Source organism: Choloepus didactylus, chromosome 10 (genome assembly GCF_015220235.1).
Source record: "Choloepus didactylus isolate mChoDid1 chromosome 10, mChoDid1.pri, whole genome shotgun sequence".
NCBI lineage: Eukaryota > Metazoa > Chordata > Mammalia > Pilosa > Megalonychidae > Choloepus > Choloepus didactylus.
The window spans coordinates 36,567,973-36,590,354 of record NC_051316.1 but is presented as its reverse complement, the minus strand read 5'-3'; the positions used below and the strand labels follow the sequence as shown (position 1 = coordinate 36,590,354).

At 36.6% G+C, this 22,382-nt stretch overlaps 1 protein-coding gene across 4 annotated transcripts in view; it reads left to right on the top strand.

The window, feature by feature from the left end:
• Nucleotides 1-22,382, top strand: part of TLE4 (TLE family member 4, transcriptional corepressor) — a 138,396-nt gene that overhangs the window by 63,714 nt on the left and 52,300 nt on the right. For 2 of the 4 annotated variants that reach the window (XM_037798699.1, XM_037798701.1), the window contains 2 exons: nucleotides 7,933-8,137; nucleotides 9,411-9,427. In XM_037798699.1, coding sequence (XP_037654627.1) covers nucleotides 7,933-8,137; nucleotides 9,411-9,427 — 222 coding nt within the window. The remainder of the gene's footprint in view (nucleotides 1-7,932; nucleotides 8,138-9,410; nucleotides 9,428-22,382) is intronic. The other 2 variants (XM_037798702.1, XM_037798700.1) reach the window with 1 other exon arrangement.

The window sequence follows — 22,382 nt, the reverse complement described above, 5'->3', positions numbered from 1 at the left end:
TTCTTTCTGTATATTCGCTTAACCTTTAGAATTTGCATAAGATATTTATTAAAAGCAAGACCTTCCATTGTTAGTCAGGAAAGGCACATCTTTTTTTCTTTTTCCCCCTCTCCATAGCTACAGGGAAGTGGAAACAATAAGTAAAACAAACACAGTATAACATATCGCCACTTTTGTTGTATGTGTATATGTGTACACACACGTGTTTGTGTGTGTGTGTGTGTGTGTGTGTACTGAGCTGTGCAAGTGAAAGGCAGTCATGATGACCCTTCACCCCATAATACTTCGGCTTGCATTATCTGTGAACAAGGGCGTTTTTCCATAGAAGCCATTAACATTTCCATAACCACATTTCTCCAGTCGTCCACGAAATATCCTTGGTAGCACTTTTTTTCTCACAGCATTTTCCCCTAATACAGTATCCACATTCAAACTTGGTCTTTGTTTTCATGTTTTTTTAATCTTCTTTAATCTAGAAGAATCCCCAAACCATTTGCTCTGGTGATGTTTTGGCATTTTGATGATTCCAGGCCAGTCTTATAGAATGTGACACCATCTGGATTTGTCTGATTTTCTGATTTGTTTTCTTCAGTTTAGATTGAGGTTAATTTTTAGTAAGAATGCTACCTAGGTGATGTTATGTATTTCCAATTGTATCATGTGATCAGTGAAGCTAGGTTTGACTGCTTGGTTAGGATAGTGACTTCCAGATCTCCCCATTTTAAAGGTATTTTGTTCCCTTTTGAAATTAATCTGTGGAGAAATAATTTGAGACTACGAATAACCTGTTTTCCAACAACATATTACCCAGTGGTTTAGCATCTATTGATGAGCTTCTCCTGAATCAGTTAATACACTGGAGTGGTGAAGTATTGATTTTTTTCATTTTGTCTTTCTTTTTAACTGAATATTATTCTGTAAAGAGCTTTTCTGGATACTTTTTTCCCCCTCCAACAATAGCAGCTACTGTTTATTGGGTGTTTATTATTTGCCAAGCATTGTGCTAAGGGCTTTACATGCATGATTTCATATAGTTCTCTCAGTAACCTTTGGAGTTATATTTTATAACTGTTCCCACTTTATACACAAAGAAACTGAGGCTCAGATAGATTAAGTGACTGGCTCTCAGTCACATAGTTGGTAAGGATTCCAGCCTGGGTGGCTCTGATGTCTGAGCTCATACCCTCCACTACTTCATTATGATGCTTCCCAGAGTGTCATCTAAGAGCTTCAGCACTCACAGACAAGAAACAGGTCAGCAGAAGTGTTCAAGACTGCAAGGCTTCTTCACAATCCAAGGAGTCAGAAACCAGCCAAGACCTGAGCCCCCTCCCCCTGTGCTTCCCACTCCATTTCAGAGTCTGCATGTCTTCCTCTTTCCTATCTCCTCTCAGGGTCTGCTGGACCCTCCCTTGTTCTCTCCTAGAATGCTGTTTCCTCATTGGATCAAGGCTCATATCTCAATGACACCCATCTTGGCCAGCTGGCAGATGGTTGTGGGCTTAGGAGCCAGCCCTGAGTTTGAGAGCTGGCATTGATCTGGGAGTTATTCTCTAGTTCCTGACCTCAGAATGCCCCACAGCTCCACCTGTTTTCTTGTAGTACCAAGAACTCCAGTCCTGGAAATGTACATAAAATTTGCCATTTTAACTATTTTTAAATGTACAGTTTTCAGTGGTATTAATTATCTTTTTACAGTGTTGTGCTACTACCACCATCTTCCATTACTAAAAGGTTTTCATCACTCAAAACAAAAGCGCTTTATTAGGCAGTAATTCCCCCTTTCCCCTCCCCCATCTAATCTACTTTTTTATCTCTGTGAATTTACTTATTGTAAATATTTCATGTAAGTGGAATCGTACAATATTCTTTTTGTGTCTGGCTTATTTATTTCATTTAGAATAATGTTTTCAAGGTTCATCCATGTTGTAGCATGTGTCAGAACCTCATTCCTTTATATGGCTGGGTAGTATTCCACTTTATGGCTAATACTGCATTTTGTTTATCCATTCATCTGTTGAAGGACATTTGGGATGTTTCCACATGGACTTCAGTTCTTGGGAATAATGCTGCAATGAACACTGATGTTGGTAACTTTTTAAAATGTGTTATAATCTGTTAGTCATTATTCTTTATGATGCTTCAGTTGTCTGAAGTTTTGCCATTGGGAACCTCTTCAAGCTGGCTCTTTATCCTTTAACGGGTTTCCATCAGTCTGGATAGCTTTCTGGCTTTCTGTCCCACCGTGTACCAAGTTCACCTTAAACTATTTTTAGAAACCAAGATCTGTGCAATAAGTGTGCTGCATGCTGCAGGGATGTCCTTGCTTCTGAGAAAGATGCATCTTTTTTTGAGTGTTATTCTGCTTTTAGAGCATAATAGAGACAAGAGGTGGTAAACAGAAATACCTTTGCTTTGCTTCCAATTTGAGAAGTTCAGAATTCCTAGGGGCATGTGGGAACTGAAGGATCTGTAAGCACCCACCTTCGCTGTCATGGGTACAATCAGGCCCCCATGATCAAGAGATCTGGGACCCTCACTTAGAAAGAATTCCTCTTTTTGCTGATAGAAAAGCAGCATTTCAAAAGACTTTTCCTGTGAACTTGATTCTTCAGCTGAAGTTCTGCCTTACCTTCCAAATTTGAAACTGAAAGAAGTAACTATTACAGAAAATATGGTAAAATGTTAGCAAAATTGAAATTGGGTCTTCTACTTCATTGTTGTGTGTTTTCAGAAATAATTACTGGCTCTTTTGGTAATTATTAATTACCAAAAATTAATTACCATAATGGAGAACTTTCTGGCCTAAGTTTTAAAGTTCACTCCATTTTAATATTTATTCTCTTGAATGGCCCATGGCCCATCAAGGGGACAGGAAAAAGAGTTTTGTTTTGTGGTTTGGGATAAGAGTTTTTGTTTGTTTTGTTTTTAGTGAGACAAGGCACCCGAAAATTGTAATGGCCTTAAAAAGCTCAATGAGAAGAAATTTTCCATGATGCCTATTTTCCTTAGTAGGTTTTTCTGCTTATGGTTACATAAGAGTGCGTTTATTTTAATGTTGTTTAATTTGGTATTTCAGTCTAAATCTATGCCCTTCCTCTTTGATTCTTTGGCTTTATTAGCTTATGTTACTAGTAGTGATTTGTCTTAAATTATTTTAGTAACAAACTATTGTTGAACTCTGTATTCTTAATGTACGTTTCCCTTCCTTCATCTTACAAAGCAAGAGGTTTTATGTTTCTTAATGTGAATAAAGGATAAAGTAGTAAACCTTTGCAGGTCATTTGCTCGGTGATTAACACAGATGGGTCAGAGATTAGAGGACCATGTTAAAGTGTTAAAGCAAGCTCAGCAAGCTTTCACTGTCTTGTGGGGTAGTGCATTTGATTATACTGTTCCAACCTCCTTGTGCAATAGCCCAAGTAACCTGACTCCGTTTCCAGGGAACCTGCTTTGAATTTGTTCTGTGGTTAAGAAGGGATTTTTTTTTTTTTTAATTGAAGTTTTGACACTTGATGAATTTAATTTTTTTTTTTATTTTATTAATGGAGGAAAGGGTGAAGTTAAGTTTAGCTCTTGATAACTTACTGCTTTTTTTTTTTTTTTTTTTTTTTTTAAAGAAGACCTCTAATGATTTGTTTTATTGACTAATCGGGAGTGGTAATAAATTATAAATACATCTGCCACCCTAATCTTACCAGATTCCTTTAAGGTGAAAACTTACAAAGAAGCTTAAAAATGAACCGTAAATACAGAAAGTGGTGTGTTACATTGATTTGAACATTTAAAAATCTGTAATATTTCAATATATCTGGCTTTTTTTTTCATATACCTCTTGATAACTTATTTAATCCCACTTTTATCTTCAGTTTTATACGTTGTTTTATTTTATTTTTATTAGAGAAGTTAAAGGTTTACAGAAAATCATGCATAACATACTGAGTTCCCATATGCCACCCTATTATTAACATCTTGCATTAGTGTGGTACATTTATTACAGTTCATGAAAGAACATTTTTATGATTGTACTGTTAACTATAGTCCATTGTTTACAGTAGGGTTCACTGTGTTGTACAGTCCTATGCTTATTTTTTCTGTTTAGTTTTTATTCTAGTAAGATATTTACAACCTACCATTTCTCCTTTTAACCACATTCACATATGTAATTCGGTGCTGTTAATTATGTTGATAAAAATTGCTTCTTTTCAGGATGCTTTTTTGTATATATAGTGGATGACTTCTAAAATACTTTCTGATAGCCAGCCCAGCAGTCTACATAACATATCCTCTCTAATTTTTGGCTCTCCTAAGTTCAAGGCTTGTTGTGTTAAACAGTATGCCTGTAATTAGGTTGTTGCCATTCATAAGATCTTTGAAAGGACTTTATAATGTGGGTGCAATAACAAGTGAAAAATTAATACCTCTCTAAATGCAGTGTGGTATCCTGGATTTAATCTAGGGACAGAAAATTGACTTTATTGGAGAAACAGAGGAAATCTGAATAAAGTCTGTAGATTGGTTAATAGTAATGTACCAAAGTTAATTTTTTAGTTTTGATCAATTCTGTGGTTATGTAAGATGTGAACATTAGGTTGCCCAGCAAAGAGTATATGGGAACTCTCTTACTATCTGTGCAACTTTTCTGTAAATATGATGTTATTTCAAGAAAAAGTTTTTAAAAGGAAATAAAAAAATAAATAAAAGGTCTTCACATTTAGTGGGAATTTAACCAATTAGAAGCTTGAAATATGACTGTATGACTATAGTTTGAGTTAATTCGTTTGGAGAAATTTAGTGGTGTATGTGTTTGAGCCCATTTATAATTTATGATATTAATGGTTTTAAATTATAAGGCCAATAATAAAAATAAATGCAGACTCTTTATATAAAGGCACCAAACTGTGAAGTTTGACCACTAGAATATCAATCCTGCCCATTTTGTATGACTGCTGCTTATCTTAATGTCCAAATGAAAGGATTTCGGCAGAAGCAGCTTGCTCTTCATTTCTTCTGGCTTCATTTTAAATTCTGAAGATTGAGACATTAGCTCAGAAGAAAACAGAACCAAAATTTATTGTAAAATATGTGCTAACATTGATTATCTGTTTGAATACCTACTAAGTGCAAGAAATATCTAGGCACTGTGGGAAATTTAAAATCAATAGAAAAAGATCTGGTTGTAAATTTGTAGAGACAGATGAGAGAACTGTGTGTGTGTTGAATATTAGTAAAGCTGAAGTGTTAGGGTTTTAGATGCCTCAGTAAATATATTACTGTTACAGGCAAAGAGCTCCCTTGGATGAATAGTTGGGCTGATCATATTTTATAAAAGGTCTTGAGTGCTAAGGAATTTGAACTTTTATTTTTAGCTAAAAGGGATCTATTGTTGTTTTTGGTTTTTGGAACAAGGGAGTGTTAGAACAAAGCATTTTGTTATCATTGGTATCAGGGTTTTTTTTAAAATAAGTGCCAGGGCTACAAAAACGCCAGAGGCTGGTCTCCCTACTTTTAGAATCTGGTTGGAAAGTCAGGATATTTTATCCACAAAAAAAAATGAATAACAGTACTTATACAAGGCAGCATATGTCAAGGAGCCCTGTAAGATAACAGAAACATGGGATGTTTGGAGAAGCCTTTGGCCAACAGGTGAACCATGTGTAAGTATAACTTAGGTATATGATGGGGTGGTTGACTGTGGATAGCATGTGCAACAGATTGGGGGTATATTTTCTACATTTAAAAAGTCTCTGCTAGGAAAAAAAAAAAAAGCAAGAACAAAAACAGTCCCTGGTTGAATGGAAAAATGAGACTGTTAGTGCTCATTTTTTGCCCAATGAGAGAAAAAGAATTAAAAGTGAAGCACTGGATCATTAAAGGAAGGGCTTTTGGCTAGGTGTTTTTTTAATTGTCTAATAAAATAGACGTAGTCTTTGTTATTTATGAGATATTATATGAATGTTTCGGTACTAGCAGTTTGCCAGAGTTTGTGTCAAATGTAGACTGTCACAGAGCTTAATGTCTAGGAAATGAGATAAGCCAGTCATATATACAGGCTCTTAAAAAATGCTTCCCAATTTGATGTCTGATTTTGAGATAGAAAGTGGCTAAGGTGCCTGGCTGGTAATACATGAAGTATTAGGGGAGTTTAAAGGAGAAGGAGAATTGGAGTAATTTTCTGGCTATTTCATTTGAACAAGATTTTGAAATGAGTGTGCCATATATTTACTTAAAGTCCCTAAAGTATTGTTTTCTTAGTAGGTTTTATTTTCTACACATTTAGAAAATACAATTGAGTGTTCATGCCTTTTTTTTTTTTTTTTTTTTTTAACACAACAGTATGTAAAGAATTACGAACATGATTTTGACCACTCAGATAATGAAATATATTATTTTGAACTCTCCAGTTAACTTTGGAGTCTTGCTTTGGGGGTGAAGGTGGGGGGTGGGGGGTGGTCAATGGAATATCTGGATCACTGCTCTGATTTTCCATTTTATATATGTAAACTTGCCTTAAAAGTGCTGGTACTTTACTTTATTGACAGTATTTTAAGTGCATAGAGCCATGAATTAGGTGCAAGTCAATAGGAGAAAAGAACTAATTAATGCTGTAGTCAAACAGGAAGACATGTAGAAAGGAGAGAAGAAGAAATTGAAAGTAATTTGGAGAGGAGAAAAAACTGTTCACTTTTAAAACAAGTATTTTCTAAAAAAAGAAAAAGGTATATCAAGATCCTTCTTACTAAAATAATCTCTCTTTTTAGCTATTTTGTGGAATTTATTTGGAAAGAAAATTATAGAAGGATCTATTTGCTTCTCATAGGTTAGACCTGAAAAGTGATTTATTTAAAGGAAATAACTAAAATGAAATCACTAAAGTTAGTCTGGGAATGACTCAATACCATTCTCATAGGAATATTGTTCAACAGGGTTTCAAGTTGAAGGGATTTCTGTTGAGGGATATGTTTAACTTAAGATCCTCCTTCTCCACCCCCACCACACCCTGACACCCCCCCACATGCACTCAGAAGCAGGAACAAGGCCTGCCCACAGAGATTCCTGTAGCAGAGCTGGATGCAGCCTCAGCGAGGTCAAGCACTCCCATTCCAGGCTCTCTAGGGCTTTCTCTGTGTTGCCAGCGTGCTGGTAAAAACGACTTTAAACTCTTGTCAGCGCAGTTACTGGTGCATGCATCACAGTCCCACTCAAATAAACCTGTCACAACACCAAGTTGGCCGCAAGAGAAGAGTACAAGGGCAGGCCTCGAGCTTTTCATTCGAGCATCACTAAACGTGCACAGAGTGCCCAATTATTTCAGCATTATTGAGCAAACCTACAGGAGGACCCAGCCTTGCTACATTAGATTTTCTTTAGTAATTTGCTCAAGTACCGCTGAGGACACTTAAAGGGCTTAAAACGGTGGCTGCAACCAGTTTCCTTTTCTGGGTTGTTAATTCAGGTTTTCTCTTTCAAATTAACTCTCACCGCATGCTGTGCAGTGATTCTGGGAGAACTGTTTAACACTAATTTTCTCAATTTTCAGCTTTTTTTGTTCTACATAACTGCTTTAACAGTTATCACTATATGTTTTGATTAGAAATGTAACATAGGGAGAAAAAAATATTTTGAGAAAAAAATAACATGCCTTGTTAAATCTGTTTGAATTTCATCTATTGAAAGTTATTTAGGTAATTTCACTATTTAAAAATTAAGCTATTTACTGTGCATATGCAAAATCCCTAAATCTAAGAGAGCATTTATCAACTATATAGCTCTCTCCCTCCCCCTTCTAAAAATATATGTGTAGGGGATAAACATGAAGAGCCTTAATGGTGCTGGATTCTTCATGATCTCTTCTTCCTTTCTGTCTTTTTTGCAGGGAGGCAAGGGCAGATATAGGGGACAAATTCAATATCTGTGTCTGATTTTTCACAGCAGCAACAACTCCAGGCCCAGCATCTATCACATGGACATGGTCTGCCAGTGCCTCTGACTCCTCATCCTTCGGGGCTTCAGCCCCCTGCCATCCCACCCATTGGGAGCAGCGCTGGGCTTCTTGCCCTCTCCAGTGCCCTGGGAGGTCAGTCCCACCTTCCAATTAAAGATGAGAAGAAGCACCATGACAACGATCACCAAAGAGGTGAGAGATTCTCTTGAGATGTCAACCTAATATAACCTACCTGCTGCTGAGGGTAGGGTCTGAATACCAGTGTTTATCCTGTCTTAATTTAATTTTTACCAGTGAGTACACAAAGCTTGTCTGCTAGAATGTAAATTCATGATTTGAAGCAGTCATTTGCCAAGTGATATCCTAGTGGTTGGTAAGAGATACTGCACTCTTTGAAGGTGCCTGGCCCTGCTTCCTGGGATTGCTTTTGATCCCTTGCTACTACCTCCTGTGTTCTCAAAATCTAAATCAATAATGAAATCCCATGGTGCTCTGTGTTTGAAACAGTGAGTGGCATTAATAGCTAATTTTGACTGAATCTCTTTTGGGGAAAGACTTATTGATAAAGGCTCACTTGATGTTTGATATAATCAGTTATTATTCATAAATCAAGTCAGCCTGTACAGTGGGGTGAAAATCTTACAAGTAAGAAAACAGTTTCAGTTGTCTTAGTAATAGAGAAGGTGCTGCCCAAATTAGTGAAATCTGTTTGTTTTAACTACCTCTCTCACCCTGTCTTAAAGAAGCATGAAATTAACTTTCTTCCTATAAGAACACCAGAATTGTTTATGCAAATCATAGATTTAAAGGCCGGTTGTGTTCCTAGGTTGAATTCTTCTCTCCACTAAGGTAGATGATGGTGCAGAGACTTTTTGATGTGACTATGTTAAATTAAATGGTGCTTACTAATAATTTTTATTTGTAGTGTGGAAAAGCAAATAAAGTCTCTCCCAGTGTTCCATTGTGGGAATTTACTTAGCACATGAGTGGTTCATTCATTTGAAGGGTATGATTCATAATTAAAAGCTCATATCTCCTATTTCATTGTCATTACCATGAATTATAATCTTGGGTAAATGATTTTTATCACATAAGCATAAATTTCCCATCTCTGATGTTGGAAACACTGTAATATTTGTCATCCAATTATTTTAATGCTGTGGTACAGAGCTGAGGCATGATTATAAACACTTTGGTAAGTGGAAAAGTTGATAAGGAATATAAATAATATGAATATCCAGCTTTGGTCTGACTGAAATGTCAAAGGTAGATCGGTGCTTTGTGAGTCTGGTAGAGTAATAGTTAAATTAATAATTAACTTTTACAGCAAACTTAACATCTGTGCAACCTGTTATTTAGCAGAAATCAAGTTTGATAAATGTATGATTTTGTGTGAACTAACTAGTATTTTTCTTTTTTTCTTCACACATTTTTTCTGCTTGTGTTGCTGCTGTTTTGCCTATAGACAGAGACTCCATCAAGGTAGGACTCCAATTCACCGACAAAGGAATGGCTTTAAAGGGCTCTAGATGGTTTGAATAAATCTTTGTGATTTGGTGGGCTTTACCAAATAATGGTTAAGTGCTTTTTTTATTACTCTCAAGTGTGTGGTTGAGATTTTCTAAAATGTCCCATTTCTCTATCAGAATCAGATTTGTAGACCAAGATTGAATCGTAAGATCTGGCTTGCATTGCTCATTTTATTATGTCTTGCAATGTGAGAAAGAATAACTGCTTTTTTTTTTTCAGTTAGGCTGTGGTTATAATAGTAATAGAGTGAGCATATTAATCTCATATTTTGGGAAACAGTTCCATCCTACAAAACTCTTTATCAAAGCTCTTTATCATTTGTTTAAGACCATTTTTCTTCAGCAGAAGTAATATGTTTTTTTTTTATTAACATCTTGGTTTCTAGTATAGCAAATTGTTGTCCTTAGGTTTTAAATCTCTCTTATCCACCTTCTATATCTCTTACAGATAACTTGCAGGGAAAGGGAAAAAGTATTTAAGGCCTAATAGTTTGGATATTCTTATGTTAAACACTAGAATGGGATGTGCTAGGGGTTATCTGAATTTATTTAGTAAGCAAGCAAGTAAAATGGAACAAAAGAACAGGAAGTGAGTGAAATATGAAAATGGCTTTGATCTCTTTTGAGCCAGGGAAAATGTAAATATCAGAACAATATGACATTGTATTAAGTGCAGATTAGTAGGAAAGGACAGTTCTCCGGCATTGGACAAATTATAGATATTGTCATTTCTTTTTCTTATATTTTACAATTGAATGTTTTTTAGGGTAGGTACTTACATCTCTTGCTATCTTTAATGACACTGTATATATAAAGACTACAATTTTCTCCTGAAACCATCTGTGCTATCACTTTAAATGTCTCTACTCCTTGTCCTTTTATAATAAAAGGAAATTAGGATTTTCTCCCAAAGCTTTTAAATAATGGAAAACAAAAGTTGGGTGTATCTATTTTTACCTTTCAGGAATCTTTGTGATTTGAAAGGGCATCTTCACACCCATATAAATGTCAACATTTATAGTTGGAACTGTACACACTGAATTATTTAATTATGCATTTCAGTTTTGTATTTTTGTTGTATAATATGCCTATCAATACCTAGATTAAAAGACATTCTTAGATTGTAGTGCAGGTTCCACACATGTGTACTTAGGAAGTAGTAAGTAGATGCAAAGACCAGGATTAGCTGATAGCAGTCCTTGGAAAGCCTGTCAAGTTATTCTGAGGCCATTATATAAACATTTCCAGCTTTCTTATGATAAATACATACCTCTAGGCAGGCCAGTGAACTAAACAAAAGCTTCCTCTCATGCTCTACTCCCAGAAGGCTATGAAAATATTTATACTCCACTGCACACTTTTGTGTCAATTACATTTTATATTTCCTCACGCAAGAGTAGGGTGTATTTTAAAATCATCTATAATCGTTCAGGGCAAGTCAGGGAGTTAATGTCTGTATAGCCAGAAGCCAAAGGAAAAAAAAAAGAAAAGCAAAGGGAGGCAGATGATTTTGCCTTGATTTATTGTGGGTTTATGGTTATTAATAGATGTTTTTGATGAGTACTGTTCTCATATTTGAAGTTGTGTTTTGTCAACGTTTTGGGCTATCCTACAGCTTTGCAGGGTGAAATAGTTTTCTAATTTTCTAACCATTTTCATTGATGCTCAGAGAAGCAGTTAGTTGCTTGTCCCATCGATCGTCTTCATCCTCCTGTAAGTGGTTGCTGGTTAAGAGGGGCTTTTTATGATTATATGCCATGTGACTCGAGATGGTTTTTATCAGCCAAAGCGTGCCAGTTGCCTGCAGCTGGAGTCGAGCTGGTATGAGATAATTTATTCATGCAAGATAATGCTCCTTAACATTTAACAGGTAATGAACGTGACATAAATTTCCTTCTTGCTTTTAATTTTTCCCTTTCCTCTTCTAATGTGCAAACAGGCAGCTCTCGTACTCTAAATAATAAGTAATTTCTGGCCATCTGTCAAAAGGAAATTTCAATACAAATTTAAATTAATGGTGCCTGAAATTTTTTATAGCTCCTCTAAAAGCCTCTAATGTGCAGAAAATTCTGAATATGCTGGTAGTAATTAGTGTTGCATGTAATGAGGATGTGGGCAATGTTATACAGCCCCAGTGTAACATTTTGACATGGTAGCAAATTTTTGATTTATACAAGGTTGTGGATGTGTTTAATTGTGAGAGACACTTTAAAATGTTTGCTTGACGTTTCAGATTATTAAACAGGGCACATTTCAGAATAGCTCCTAAAATAAAAATTTAAACCTGTAAAGATTCAAGTAATTAAGGTTCTTTACCTTTAGGTGTCAGGTAAAATGAAAGAAATTCACTCATTAAATCATTGGACCTTTTTCCTCCCTTTCCTTTTACTTCTTGGAAGTTCTGTGGCCACTAAACCACATGCTATTAAGAGTCAAGTTAGTCCATTGGCTTTATTGATCTTATTTTCTATGGCTCCAGAAGCCAAGTTCATTTCTGAGCCTAGTATTTGCAGATCTGTATCTGAAGCTTTTCAACAAGGGTGGGGAATGTAAATATGGACCTAAAGGAGAAAACACTGTAGGAGCCCAGGAATCAGTTTACTTGGGGTGTTGAGAAAATAGAATGGTGTGTGGAGCTGTCGGCATGTGGGGCCATGGCACCTGCAGCCTTTCTTGTGAGTCACTTGGCTTTCCAGGGAATCTGTGTGACCAACAATAAGCCCTGGATTTGGGGCCTGAAAACAGCAAGAAACACAGACTGTGACCTACCTTCATCCTGAATGGTAGGATGGAAAGACCAAGTTTAGTTCTCCAAAAAGAGCCCACAAATCATGTTTATACTGCTTCTTCCTGGGTGGAGGTTTTCTCACCATCTTCTGGAGTGTCTGTTACTGTTTCTGTCATCCCTTGAAAAGACGTAAGTGAAGGCAAGGAAATGGCTTTGGAGGCAATGGAATCTTGCCACTCTCCATCCCTCCCATGAGAGCTGAGTTAAACTTGGTATTCTCTAAAGTGGTGGCAGAGAGGACATTCCCACATGCGGCCAGGAGCTTCCAGTTCCTGGAGGTACCAGTTCCTTAAGAGGAGTCGGCTGCCCCAAGTCATTAGGCTCCTTATATCACTCTCCAGTTTCCATTTGAGTGACTGAAATATTAGAGTAATGATTCAGGCTGATGAAGAAATCAGATTGCCAGGAATCTGAGGTTGAGGAATTAGTCTTCTTACCCCCAAATGTCTACACAGTTCTAATAGCTTATAGCAAAAAAATAGGCAGCAAAATGAAGACCAGCTTAAATTAAAATAGCAAAAATCGTGGTCACTAAATGTTAATTAGCTCTCTGGCCTCCCTCACGTTGGTATTACTGTGAGTACATTATTATATCATGCAGTCTGTTTTATGTATCTGCATGGTCCTCCTGTTTTTCATCCTGATAGCAGTAACCTGAACTCAGGCATGTGAGGGATTTGCCATTTTTATCTGTAAAATAAAGCATTAAGTACAAGCATTTTTTCCCTCTAAACTGTTATTTTTTATCACTGTTTCATTAGAATGTCTTTCCCAAAGTGCTGTATGTGTCATCAAAGGGAATTATCGTTTTTAGTGACTTTGCGTTGCCAAATTGATATCCAGAAATACCACACCAATTTAGAAGCCCAAGTGCAGTCCTTGTGCATGTTTCCATACAAACCACCAATATTGAACTTTATAATTTTTGTTTTTTTTGTTGGTATAATGAGTATGGATAATGGAGTTTATTTTTTTATTTACATGTAATTCATTTTCTAGCTAAATGCTTTTCTGTGTGGGTATATACTGTGTTTTTTCTCTTATGTAAATATTTTGTTTTTATTTGAGGGTTTTCTTAATCCGTTGTGTTTAAGGCAATAAAATTGTTGTGTTTAAGGCAATGCCTGTTCTTTCTGCCCCAGCTTTATTTTGGTGTTTATTCTCTGTAGATGGCTAGAACATCCTACATTGCTTTTCTTCTTGTTTCTCCCAGTTATTTTCCATTGACAATAGAGGTTTATCAATGAGGAATTAGACTAAGGCCACTTACTTTTCAAGTTGAAGAGCTTGATTCAGACCAAAAAAGCTTTATTACTTGGCTGTACAGGTGGACGTGAGTTTTTAGCCTAAATTAACAGAATGAGTGCTTCTGTTGCCACTTCACTTGCACCTTAAGACTTTATGGTCAAGGTTCTATTCCAGGCTCTCCTTGACCTACATGACTTGCTTTTTGCACTTTTTTTCCCCTGCCTATTTTCCTGTTTGAAAGGACTATCAATGTGAAAGGAGTGTGCCTTTAATGTTTGTTATCCTTTTGAATGTCCTATGCAGAAGAATGGCAGAGAAGAAGCCAATCAAGTAGGAAAGGAGATAACTAGATCGCCCAGGCCCATTTAAGAAAGGAATGCTTATAATTTTACCCTTTGGGACAGAGCTTGGTAGGATAAATTTGCATCACTATAGACTTTATAAAAGCAAATTGTAAAAAACAAACAGACAAAAAAAAAACAGGAAAGCATAAAAAGGGAAGGAATAGAGGAAATCAATAAAACACCAAAAAAAAAGTGTTCTGAGCAAACAAACAGTAGTGAGCCTCAGTTATCTCCTGTTTTCCAGGAGTTATTTAATTTGAGGGCTGAAACTTGGACTTACCCAGTCTACACTAAAGAACAAGAAGGTGAGTCTGTAGTATCCACTCAGCCCTGCTGATCTCCTCTGAGCCCACCTCCCAGTGCATGGGAGTGCTCATGGATTAGAATTAAATTATGAAGGTGGTAGGTGTTATTATGATTATCCTTATTTCATAAATGAAGAAGGGTTTTGAGGTGTTAAGACTCTGCCCAAGATCATCACACAGCCAGTGCCATCCTCAGAGGAAAGCTCTTCGGGGTGACCCACTCTCATGTTCTTTGTTATGAAAAGTTTGAAATATACTCAAAAGTTAGAACGAGTAGTGCAAGAAACCCCCACCGTCCAAATACAAGAGCTGTCAATATTTAGCCACATTTTATTTCTTTTTCTTTCCTGAAGTGTTTTAAAGCAAATCCCAAAAAATATGCATTTTTGCCCTGACATAAATGTAAAATGAACATTTATCTAAATAAAGGACATTTTTTAGATAGCAATAAGACCTTTAATCCACTTTAAATAACTCTGATACCTTCTAATATCCAGCCAATGATCGAATCTCTTTGATTATTACAAAAGATAGGATGCTATTTGGATCCCATTTCAAGCAAACCAATCTATTTTATTGTTATATCCTTTAAATCACTTTTAAAATTTTTCCTATGCCACTTGTTGAAGAACCTGCTTCAGCCTTTCTATAGAAATTCTATGCCCATTTTTTGAATGTGTCTGTGTGCTTCCTTGTGGTGTCAGGAATACTTCATAGGTAGTGCTTTGAGTTTCATACGCAGTCATACCAGAAAAAGCCTTTATCTCATGATGGAAAAATAGGATAAAAGAATGAAGTCTCTGTTTGCATGTACATGTTTGGTAATGAACAATAAAGTGAAGTTTACCAGTAGTCAATGGAGTAAAATATCCAGAAATGTGCATTGTCAAAAAACAGAAATGAGTTCTATTTGCATCCTTTAAACACAAACTATGGTGTATTTGACATCCAGATCCACTGTCTACCTTTAAGTATTGTTTAAGATAAGCCTTTAAAAATATTTTAATAGTATTTTAAAACTATATTAGATATATCTATTTCCTGTCTGAAGATGGGTGGTGTCCCCCATTCCCCACGCCGAACAGTGTACGGTCGTCTCCCACTAAATTTTTAATTTCTGATGGCAAGAATCTTAATCTTTGTAGAACTGTGTAGGAGGACAAATCAAGGATTCAATGAGGAAGGGAAGTGTATTAGAATTAAGTCCTGGCTTTGAGCCAGGAATCCTTTCTCTACCACTAGTAAGCTATGTGTCAATGGACAAGTCACTTAACCTCTCTGGATCTCAAGGCTATAATTCTAAGCATTTCTTTAAACATTTGGAATGTAAACGTTTATGTGTTACTCAGCCCCTTCCTAGCAATAATTTTAAAATAGTCTTATACCATGAGGTATGTTTCAGCAATAAATTTAGCATATCATCAGCCAAATAAACACAATGGTAATTTTGAGAGATTGAGTGGTAGGGAGATATTTGATTTTCAAGCATTTAATATTTAACTTTCAATTTTCTAAAATAATATGGTAATTTGAATTTAAATGTTTCGACATTACTTTAAAAAAGAATTCTTTATAGAGGTGTTTATACCATATATTTCCCTATTTAAGGTTATTTTATCAAGGAACAATTAAGAACTTTTGTTCCATGAGTTGAGGATGCAGTAATTTGTTGAGTATTAATTGATACTTGCCTCTAGGTATATTAGTTCTGTGAAATGTAACAGGTGCCTTGATTCCAGAAAATATATTGTAATTGTTTGTTTGTTGAACAGATGAACAAATGTTTTTAGGGCATAGCTGGTCCTCAGGTGCTGAGCAGGAATGGATTAATGATGTGTTTGGGGAAAACATGCTCGTTTGCTGCACCCTCTTCCACCAATCACTGAAGCAGAACAAATATTAACAGGGGTGGGCTGGTTGAAGGTCTGCCTTCCCTACCTGATTTTGGCAAGAGAGGGTTAATTTTTTCCTCTGTAAACCACCCTCTTAGTTATTAGACAGACATTTTCGTTCTGAAGTTTAATGTTTCCAATTGTCTTAATTACAGTACATTTAATCTCTTACAAAAATATTACACTGTGATATTATTATTTAACATTTTTTTAAATTATAGTGGTGCCTAAGATTTATTTTAGTTTTATAACTGGCTTTTGGGTTTCAAAAGCATCTGTTTCTCAAATGTAGATAATTCTGCCACAAGAATTCTTCGAAAGAATTGTTCACCATCTTTTTTGGATTCTTTTAGTAACACTTACCCTTAACCCATTCTGGAAAAAATTGTTAAATCACCTAGGAAAGTTCAATACTCTTATCATAAAATTACCTGGGAAAATTCAATACTTTAACTTCTCTTTTTCTTCAGTCATTTGTGCAGTGCTTCTGTCCATCTTATCTGTTTTGTTCTTTGGTGGTTAAAAGTAACTCAGCATCTTCTGGGTTCAAAGACTGGGTTGTAATTTTGGACTGGAAGAGTCATAGCTAATTATTACCATGACAGCAAGTTTGTGACAGGGTTGAGTAGAATTAGAGCTTCATGAAAAGAAATAGAAGGGAACTTTTCTGAGGGCTGAGTATTACTTTATGAGTTTTTTAATTCTTTTAAATGTTTGCTGTTACATGTTAAGTGAAAATAATAAAATCCTATATCAAGGTTAAATAATGCTGCTTATATTTGGCAAATCCAAACTTTAAATCTTATAATTGAATGGCTTAGTTGTTTTACTTTGAATCTAAATATTGAAAGTAAGTAACATTAATTTTATCAGATTATTAATTGTTCAGAACCAACCCAATTAGTGCTGCATGTTATAAATTATACCCTTTAAAAAATATGTGAGACTGCAAGTTCCAGTATTGTTAAGAAATTACTGCTTACTCATAATGATAGCTGTTCATTGGTGGTTCAGTACCCCCTCTCCACAGTTCAGTTTTGCTTCACTAGAAAAGGGAAAATGACAACAGACCATACATGTAACCACTCTTGGGTGGTCTACGTTTCTTCCCTCAGGCTAGTTAATATTCCATCCCCTCTTCACCCGCTAAAAGTTCCTGAAAAGCTTGCAATGTCCTTTCCCCTCACCACCCTCCCCTTTTTCTGAATTGCATGCCATGAGGTGGGAGTTAAAATGTCTTAAGTATTCTTGCTGTATAAGTGAACTTTGTAAGATAATGGTGATAGTGATAGGTGAGCTTGAGGAATTCTTTTTCATGGAAATGGACTCATTCTTTAATTGTATCACATCCTGAAGGATTCATGAATCTTTTTTCTTAATTGGTACTTTTCAAATTGCTGAGTGTTCAAATTTGAGGGAAAGAGGATTGAGGGAGAAAAGGTACACAAGTTAGTGGATGCCACCCAATGAGAGAAGCCAGCGAGGCAGTATCGCATCTCATTTTTATTTATTCCTCCTTATGATCCTTTTACTTACTCCAAAATTTTTCTGAGTATTCTATTCATTTATCTTTTTTTTTTAAACTCCTGTTTTCTTGAACGACATTTGGCCTTTTGAACAACAAAATAAAATTGGAAATGCTAATGTTCTGAGCCAACTAAAGGAGGAAAATAAAATTGTCACCATAGTAACAAAGCTTCTTTCTAGATGGTTTCCTAAGATATGCCTGAACTAGAAGCAGATGTCTGATTTGAGATTCTTGCCTCCTTCAATGTAAACAAATAACTTCTGGGCAGGTGTTGGAAATAATATGGAAATCCTATTAAGGGGCCCTGAGTTCCTGTCAGTCAGGAAGCCTGTGCCACAAAAGGGCTAGTTGTTGCATAAAGGAGCAGAGTAAATTCTCATTAGTCTTGAGCTTTTCCCAGGAAATGATTGTCTCCGTGTGTTCTTTCTCCTGTGAATCTGAATGTAAGCTGTTGCCTCTATTGATCTATTCACAGGCTTTATTTTTCTCCTCTTCATTCACTTCCCTCCCCCTGCCAGCCTGTGCTCCCTCTCACCTATCCCCTCCTTTTAGATTAACACTTGATCTGTGCTGCTACTATAAGAGTTGTGACATTTGTGATTTTAACCTCCTAACCTGGGTGGGGATTGGGATGGGGGAGGAGAGGCCTGGCTGAGGAGGAACCAGGCTGTTGAGGAAGAGAGATGAGAGCTCTGTTTGGAACTGATAGAACGAGTGGCAGCAGCAATCATGAGTACTGTCCTTAAATTTGTTTTAACGTAAATTTCTGTTTTTTGTTTGTTTGTTTTTTGGTTTAAGCAGAAACTAAAAGCCTAAGACAGAGCTTTTTATGAACTTTTGAAAAAATACATAGTCATCTGGTAAGCCTCCACCTCTGTGCTATCCAGTATGAGAGTCGCTAGTTACATGTGGCTAGTTAAATTAGTTAAAATGAAATAAAATTAAAAGTGCAGTTCCTCAGTTGCACTAACCACTTTTCTAGTGCTCAGTATCCACAGGGGCTGTAGTAACTACCACAACCCACAGATGCAGAACATTTCCATCACTGCAGAAAGTTCTAGTGGATAGCACTGCTCTACAGAGGCAGATTTGAGCCTCACAAGGATTGCCAGTTGTGCTGCCCCATCTAGTTAAAACTGAATGCTAATACTCGAAAGCAAGTTTCCTCCCAGTGTGTAGGGAGAAAAGGGTCATTGTGTATTTCGGTTTTGTAGCTTCTATACTGCTCAGGGATGGTGGGTACAGTCAGCTGCACTAATATAGTGATCTTTAAATGGCTGTAGTGTTTTTTCCTCTCACAGAGCTAGTTGAGCAGTTTAACATGAGTCTCCTCAAAATGGTGCCCTAGGGGATGCATTTTAATGTTTCTAGCTAGAAAGTAGTTGAGGCAGTTTCAGATGGGATAGGGCTTTTGAAGGGTATGTATAACGGTGCTCTTTATAATACTCAGAGGGGTTAAATGTGGGTAAACACAAAACAAGGCTTCAGAAAAGCCATGCTATTATTATGCAGCATTTCTCGGACTATGGTCCCTGAGATGCACTTCATAAAGCCAATAAAGCTCGCACTGGTGGTCTCCCGTTGCCCTAGCAACAGACCATGGGACACAGTGTATGTGAAATGCATGAACATCTGTGAATTAATCTTTTTTAGTTTGTTCTTTTCTTGGTGCTGATTGGACCACTCAGCCTGTGCCTGTGACACTACTTGTGGAGGGGTAATCTGGAGCAGTCCCCAGGGCCTTGCCCTAAAGTGGATGGTGGAATGGAAAGTGAAGGGAGATTTATCCCGGTAGTGCATTCAGCAGTGGAGGGATTTAGCCTGACAGCATTCTCAGTGGGATGTTATTAGCTTACTTTCTGGTGCATGGGGAAATGAATAAAAATTTTTCTAGTCTATCTGGGCATTATTGGGTTTATTGGGCTGCCCTGAAAAAATAATCTGCAGAGAAAATTGAAATAATCACTTGGGTTTATATCACAGTTATCAGGACTTGAAATCTCTGAGTTATTCCATACCCTTGCCCCATCCCAGGGGATTATAAAAGAACCATATTGGTCTGTTGCTGGTCTGAATGAGACTCCTGAATTGGATGCTTAAGTCAGAGTCTGTTTTAATAATCAAATATGGTAGTAGTCTAGTCTGACATTATTTAGCGAAATTTTAAACTAAGCTGGTAACATTTTTGGCCCTTGGGAAAATTGAGCAAACTGTGAACAGTACTTTGGTTGGATAGTTATTCCCCAACTCCTTAACAGGATTGACTTTTTATTCTGCCCCTTTCCTTGTGCTCCCTCCTTCCCCCATTGTTAGACTGCCACCCTCCTCCAGACATTAGCAGGACTCTACAGACGTTGTGTTCAATTCCTTCCTCATTCTGGATGCTCACTTGTAAACAGTTTTACTCACCCTTGCGTTTTCAATTCTCTTTTTTTCCTTTTCTCTCCTCGCCCACCCCCATTTTTTTTCTCCATTTTTTCTTATGAGTCTACCCTCTTCTGTTCTTGGAGAGGAATGAATGCTGTTTCTCATGCTATTAGATAATAGTCTGTATGTTATTTTAGTATTTAGGTTGAGAAATGTCTTTAATAAATGTGTTAAAAGTCTGTGCTGTATACTAATCCATTTGGTTTGCTTGATTGTCATTAATATCGAGGGGGGGCATTTAAGTAGGGAAAACTGCTTGCCAATTTGTACATGGTTTCCTTTGGATGTTACAGAAGCACACCTGCATCTCTATAGTCAAGAGATGGTCCTGATTTTGACAACAACAAAACCTGTTGGTATTGATAGACGGACTTGAAAATTGAGCAGTAAAGTCCAAATAAAATATTTAAAGTTAGTCAGTAGGTATTGATTTGGCAACTGGAGGGAATAGGCCTGCATTGCGTTGTTGGGGGTGCATAGTAAAGATTAGATACAGCCCCTTCTCCGAAATAGTTTTCCTATTAAAGTATGGAACTGAGATACGCTGCCTTCTGAGTAGAATAAAATATATTAATGGATCATTCCTTTTTATTTCTCTGAGCATCCAGTGAGTCCTGAAATCTTGAAAAAGGTCCATACAAAACTAGTTAGTGATGATTAGAGGACTAGTGTCTGAAGGCTCTCTTTCCAGGAAGCTGCCAAGCTGATGTGCAAATACATGCAAACTTGTAGTAAACACTGACTAATGCCAGGGGCAACATTCTGTTACCTCTGATCTTAATCTTGGCTTGTTCCTTTTACTCACATTCAGATAGTCTTTTGTAGGAGTCAGCAAACCAGCTGAACTATATGGAGGTGAAAATTTATCAGCTTAATTTTCCAGGTGTTGTCACCCCCTCACTTAATTTTCAGGTTTTTGTTTGTTTTGGTTTTGGTTTTTAATTTAAAAAAATAAGTTTTCTGTGGCTGCTCATAGTAAATAGCCCCATTTCAATTGAGACGGCATTTTCTTCTTTCAAGAATCTTTTAGAAATCTTTTAAAAAAATCTTTTAAATCTATCTTTTAAAGTTACCAACTTTCTAGTTAATTGATGCCAGTCTCTGAAAAACGACAGGTACAGGGGTTGTTAGAGATTTTTAGAAGGAAATAGAAGTCTCAAATTGTGTTTTTTATGGCCTACACTATTATTTGTTTTTTGAAAGCATACATCTTATGCCAAGAACTAAAAAGTCTTGAGCACTCATGGCAGGAAGTAAAAAGTCCACAGTAATGCATGGCAATGCATAAACCTGGCTATAGTGAGAAGAGGAAATGAGTTTAAACAGTTTGAATCTCTGCTGTTTCCTTCATTTGTGCTTCACAAAGTTTGCTAAAAGCAGTAATTTTGTGATCTGAATGTTTGAAAGCTGGAAAAGGAAAAGAGAACATAAATAATCTTAAAGGAAAAGTTCTTTATCATTCAGATAGCCTTATGCCTACTATATTGTATGTATACCAAACAGGCAAACAGGAGTCATTCTTGAAATTTTTTTTTTAAGTTTTTAATTCTTTTGTGTTTCTAAAGCAGTGATAAAATTAATTTTATTATTGTTCTGGCTTCCTAATGCTGCCATTTTGCAAAACACGAGAAATGGATTTGCTTTTATGAAGGGGATTTATCTGATTACAAATTTACAGTCTGAAGGCCATGAAAATATCCAAATGAAGGCATCAACAATAGGGTACCTTCACCGAAGGAAGACCAATAGCGTCTAGAAAACCTCTGTTAGCTTGGAAGGCATGTGGCTGACGTCTGCTTGCTCCCAGGTTGCGTTTCAAAATGGTGTTCTCCAAAATGTCAGCGTCAGCTTTCGGTGGCCATTTTCAAAATGTGTCTCTCAGCTGCAGCACCAGGCTCCTTCTGTTTGAGCTCTTTCAGGGCTCCAGTGATTTAATTAAGATCCATGCTGAATGGGCGGGGCCACACTTCCATGGAAATAATCCAATCAGAGTTATCACCTACAGTTGGGTGGGTTACATCTCCATGGAAACAACCCAATCCCAAGGTTCCAACCTAATCAAGACTAAATACATTTGCCCCCACGATTGCATCAAAGAACATGGAGTTTTGTGGGACATAATACATCCAAACTGGCACAATTATTATTGTGGATATGTGGATCTATGAAAGTGAAAGTATGTAAGAAACAAAATTTTCTCGTGGTTTTCTTATACACAGTATTGCAGTGGAATGTTGGGTGGTAAGAGTGGTTTCAAACGATGGTCTACTGAAAACTGTACATGCAACTTTCCTGTTGGGCCTATCCTTAATGTTGGAGGGGCCTGGAAAAGAGTACAAATGGAAGCTCTCATACATTTAAAAGTTATAAATCCAG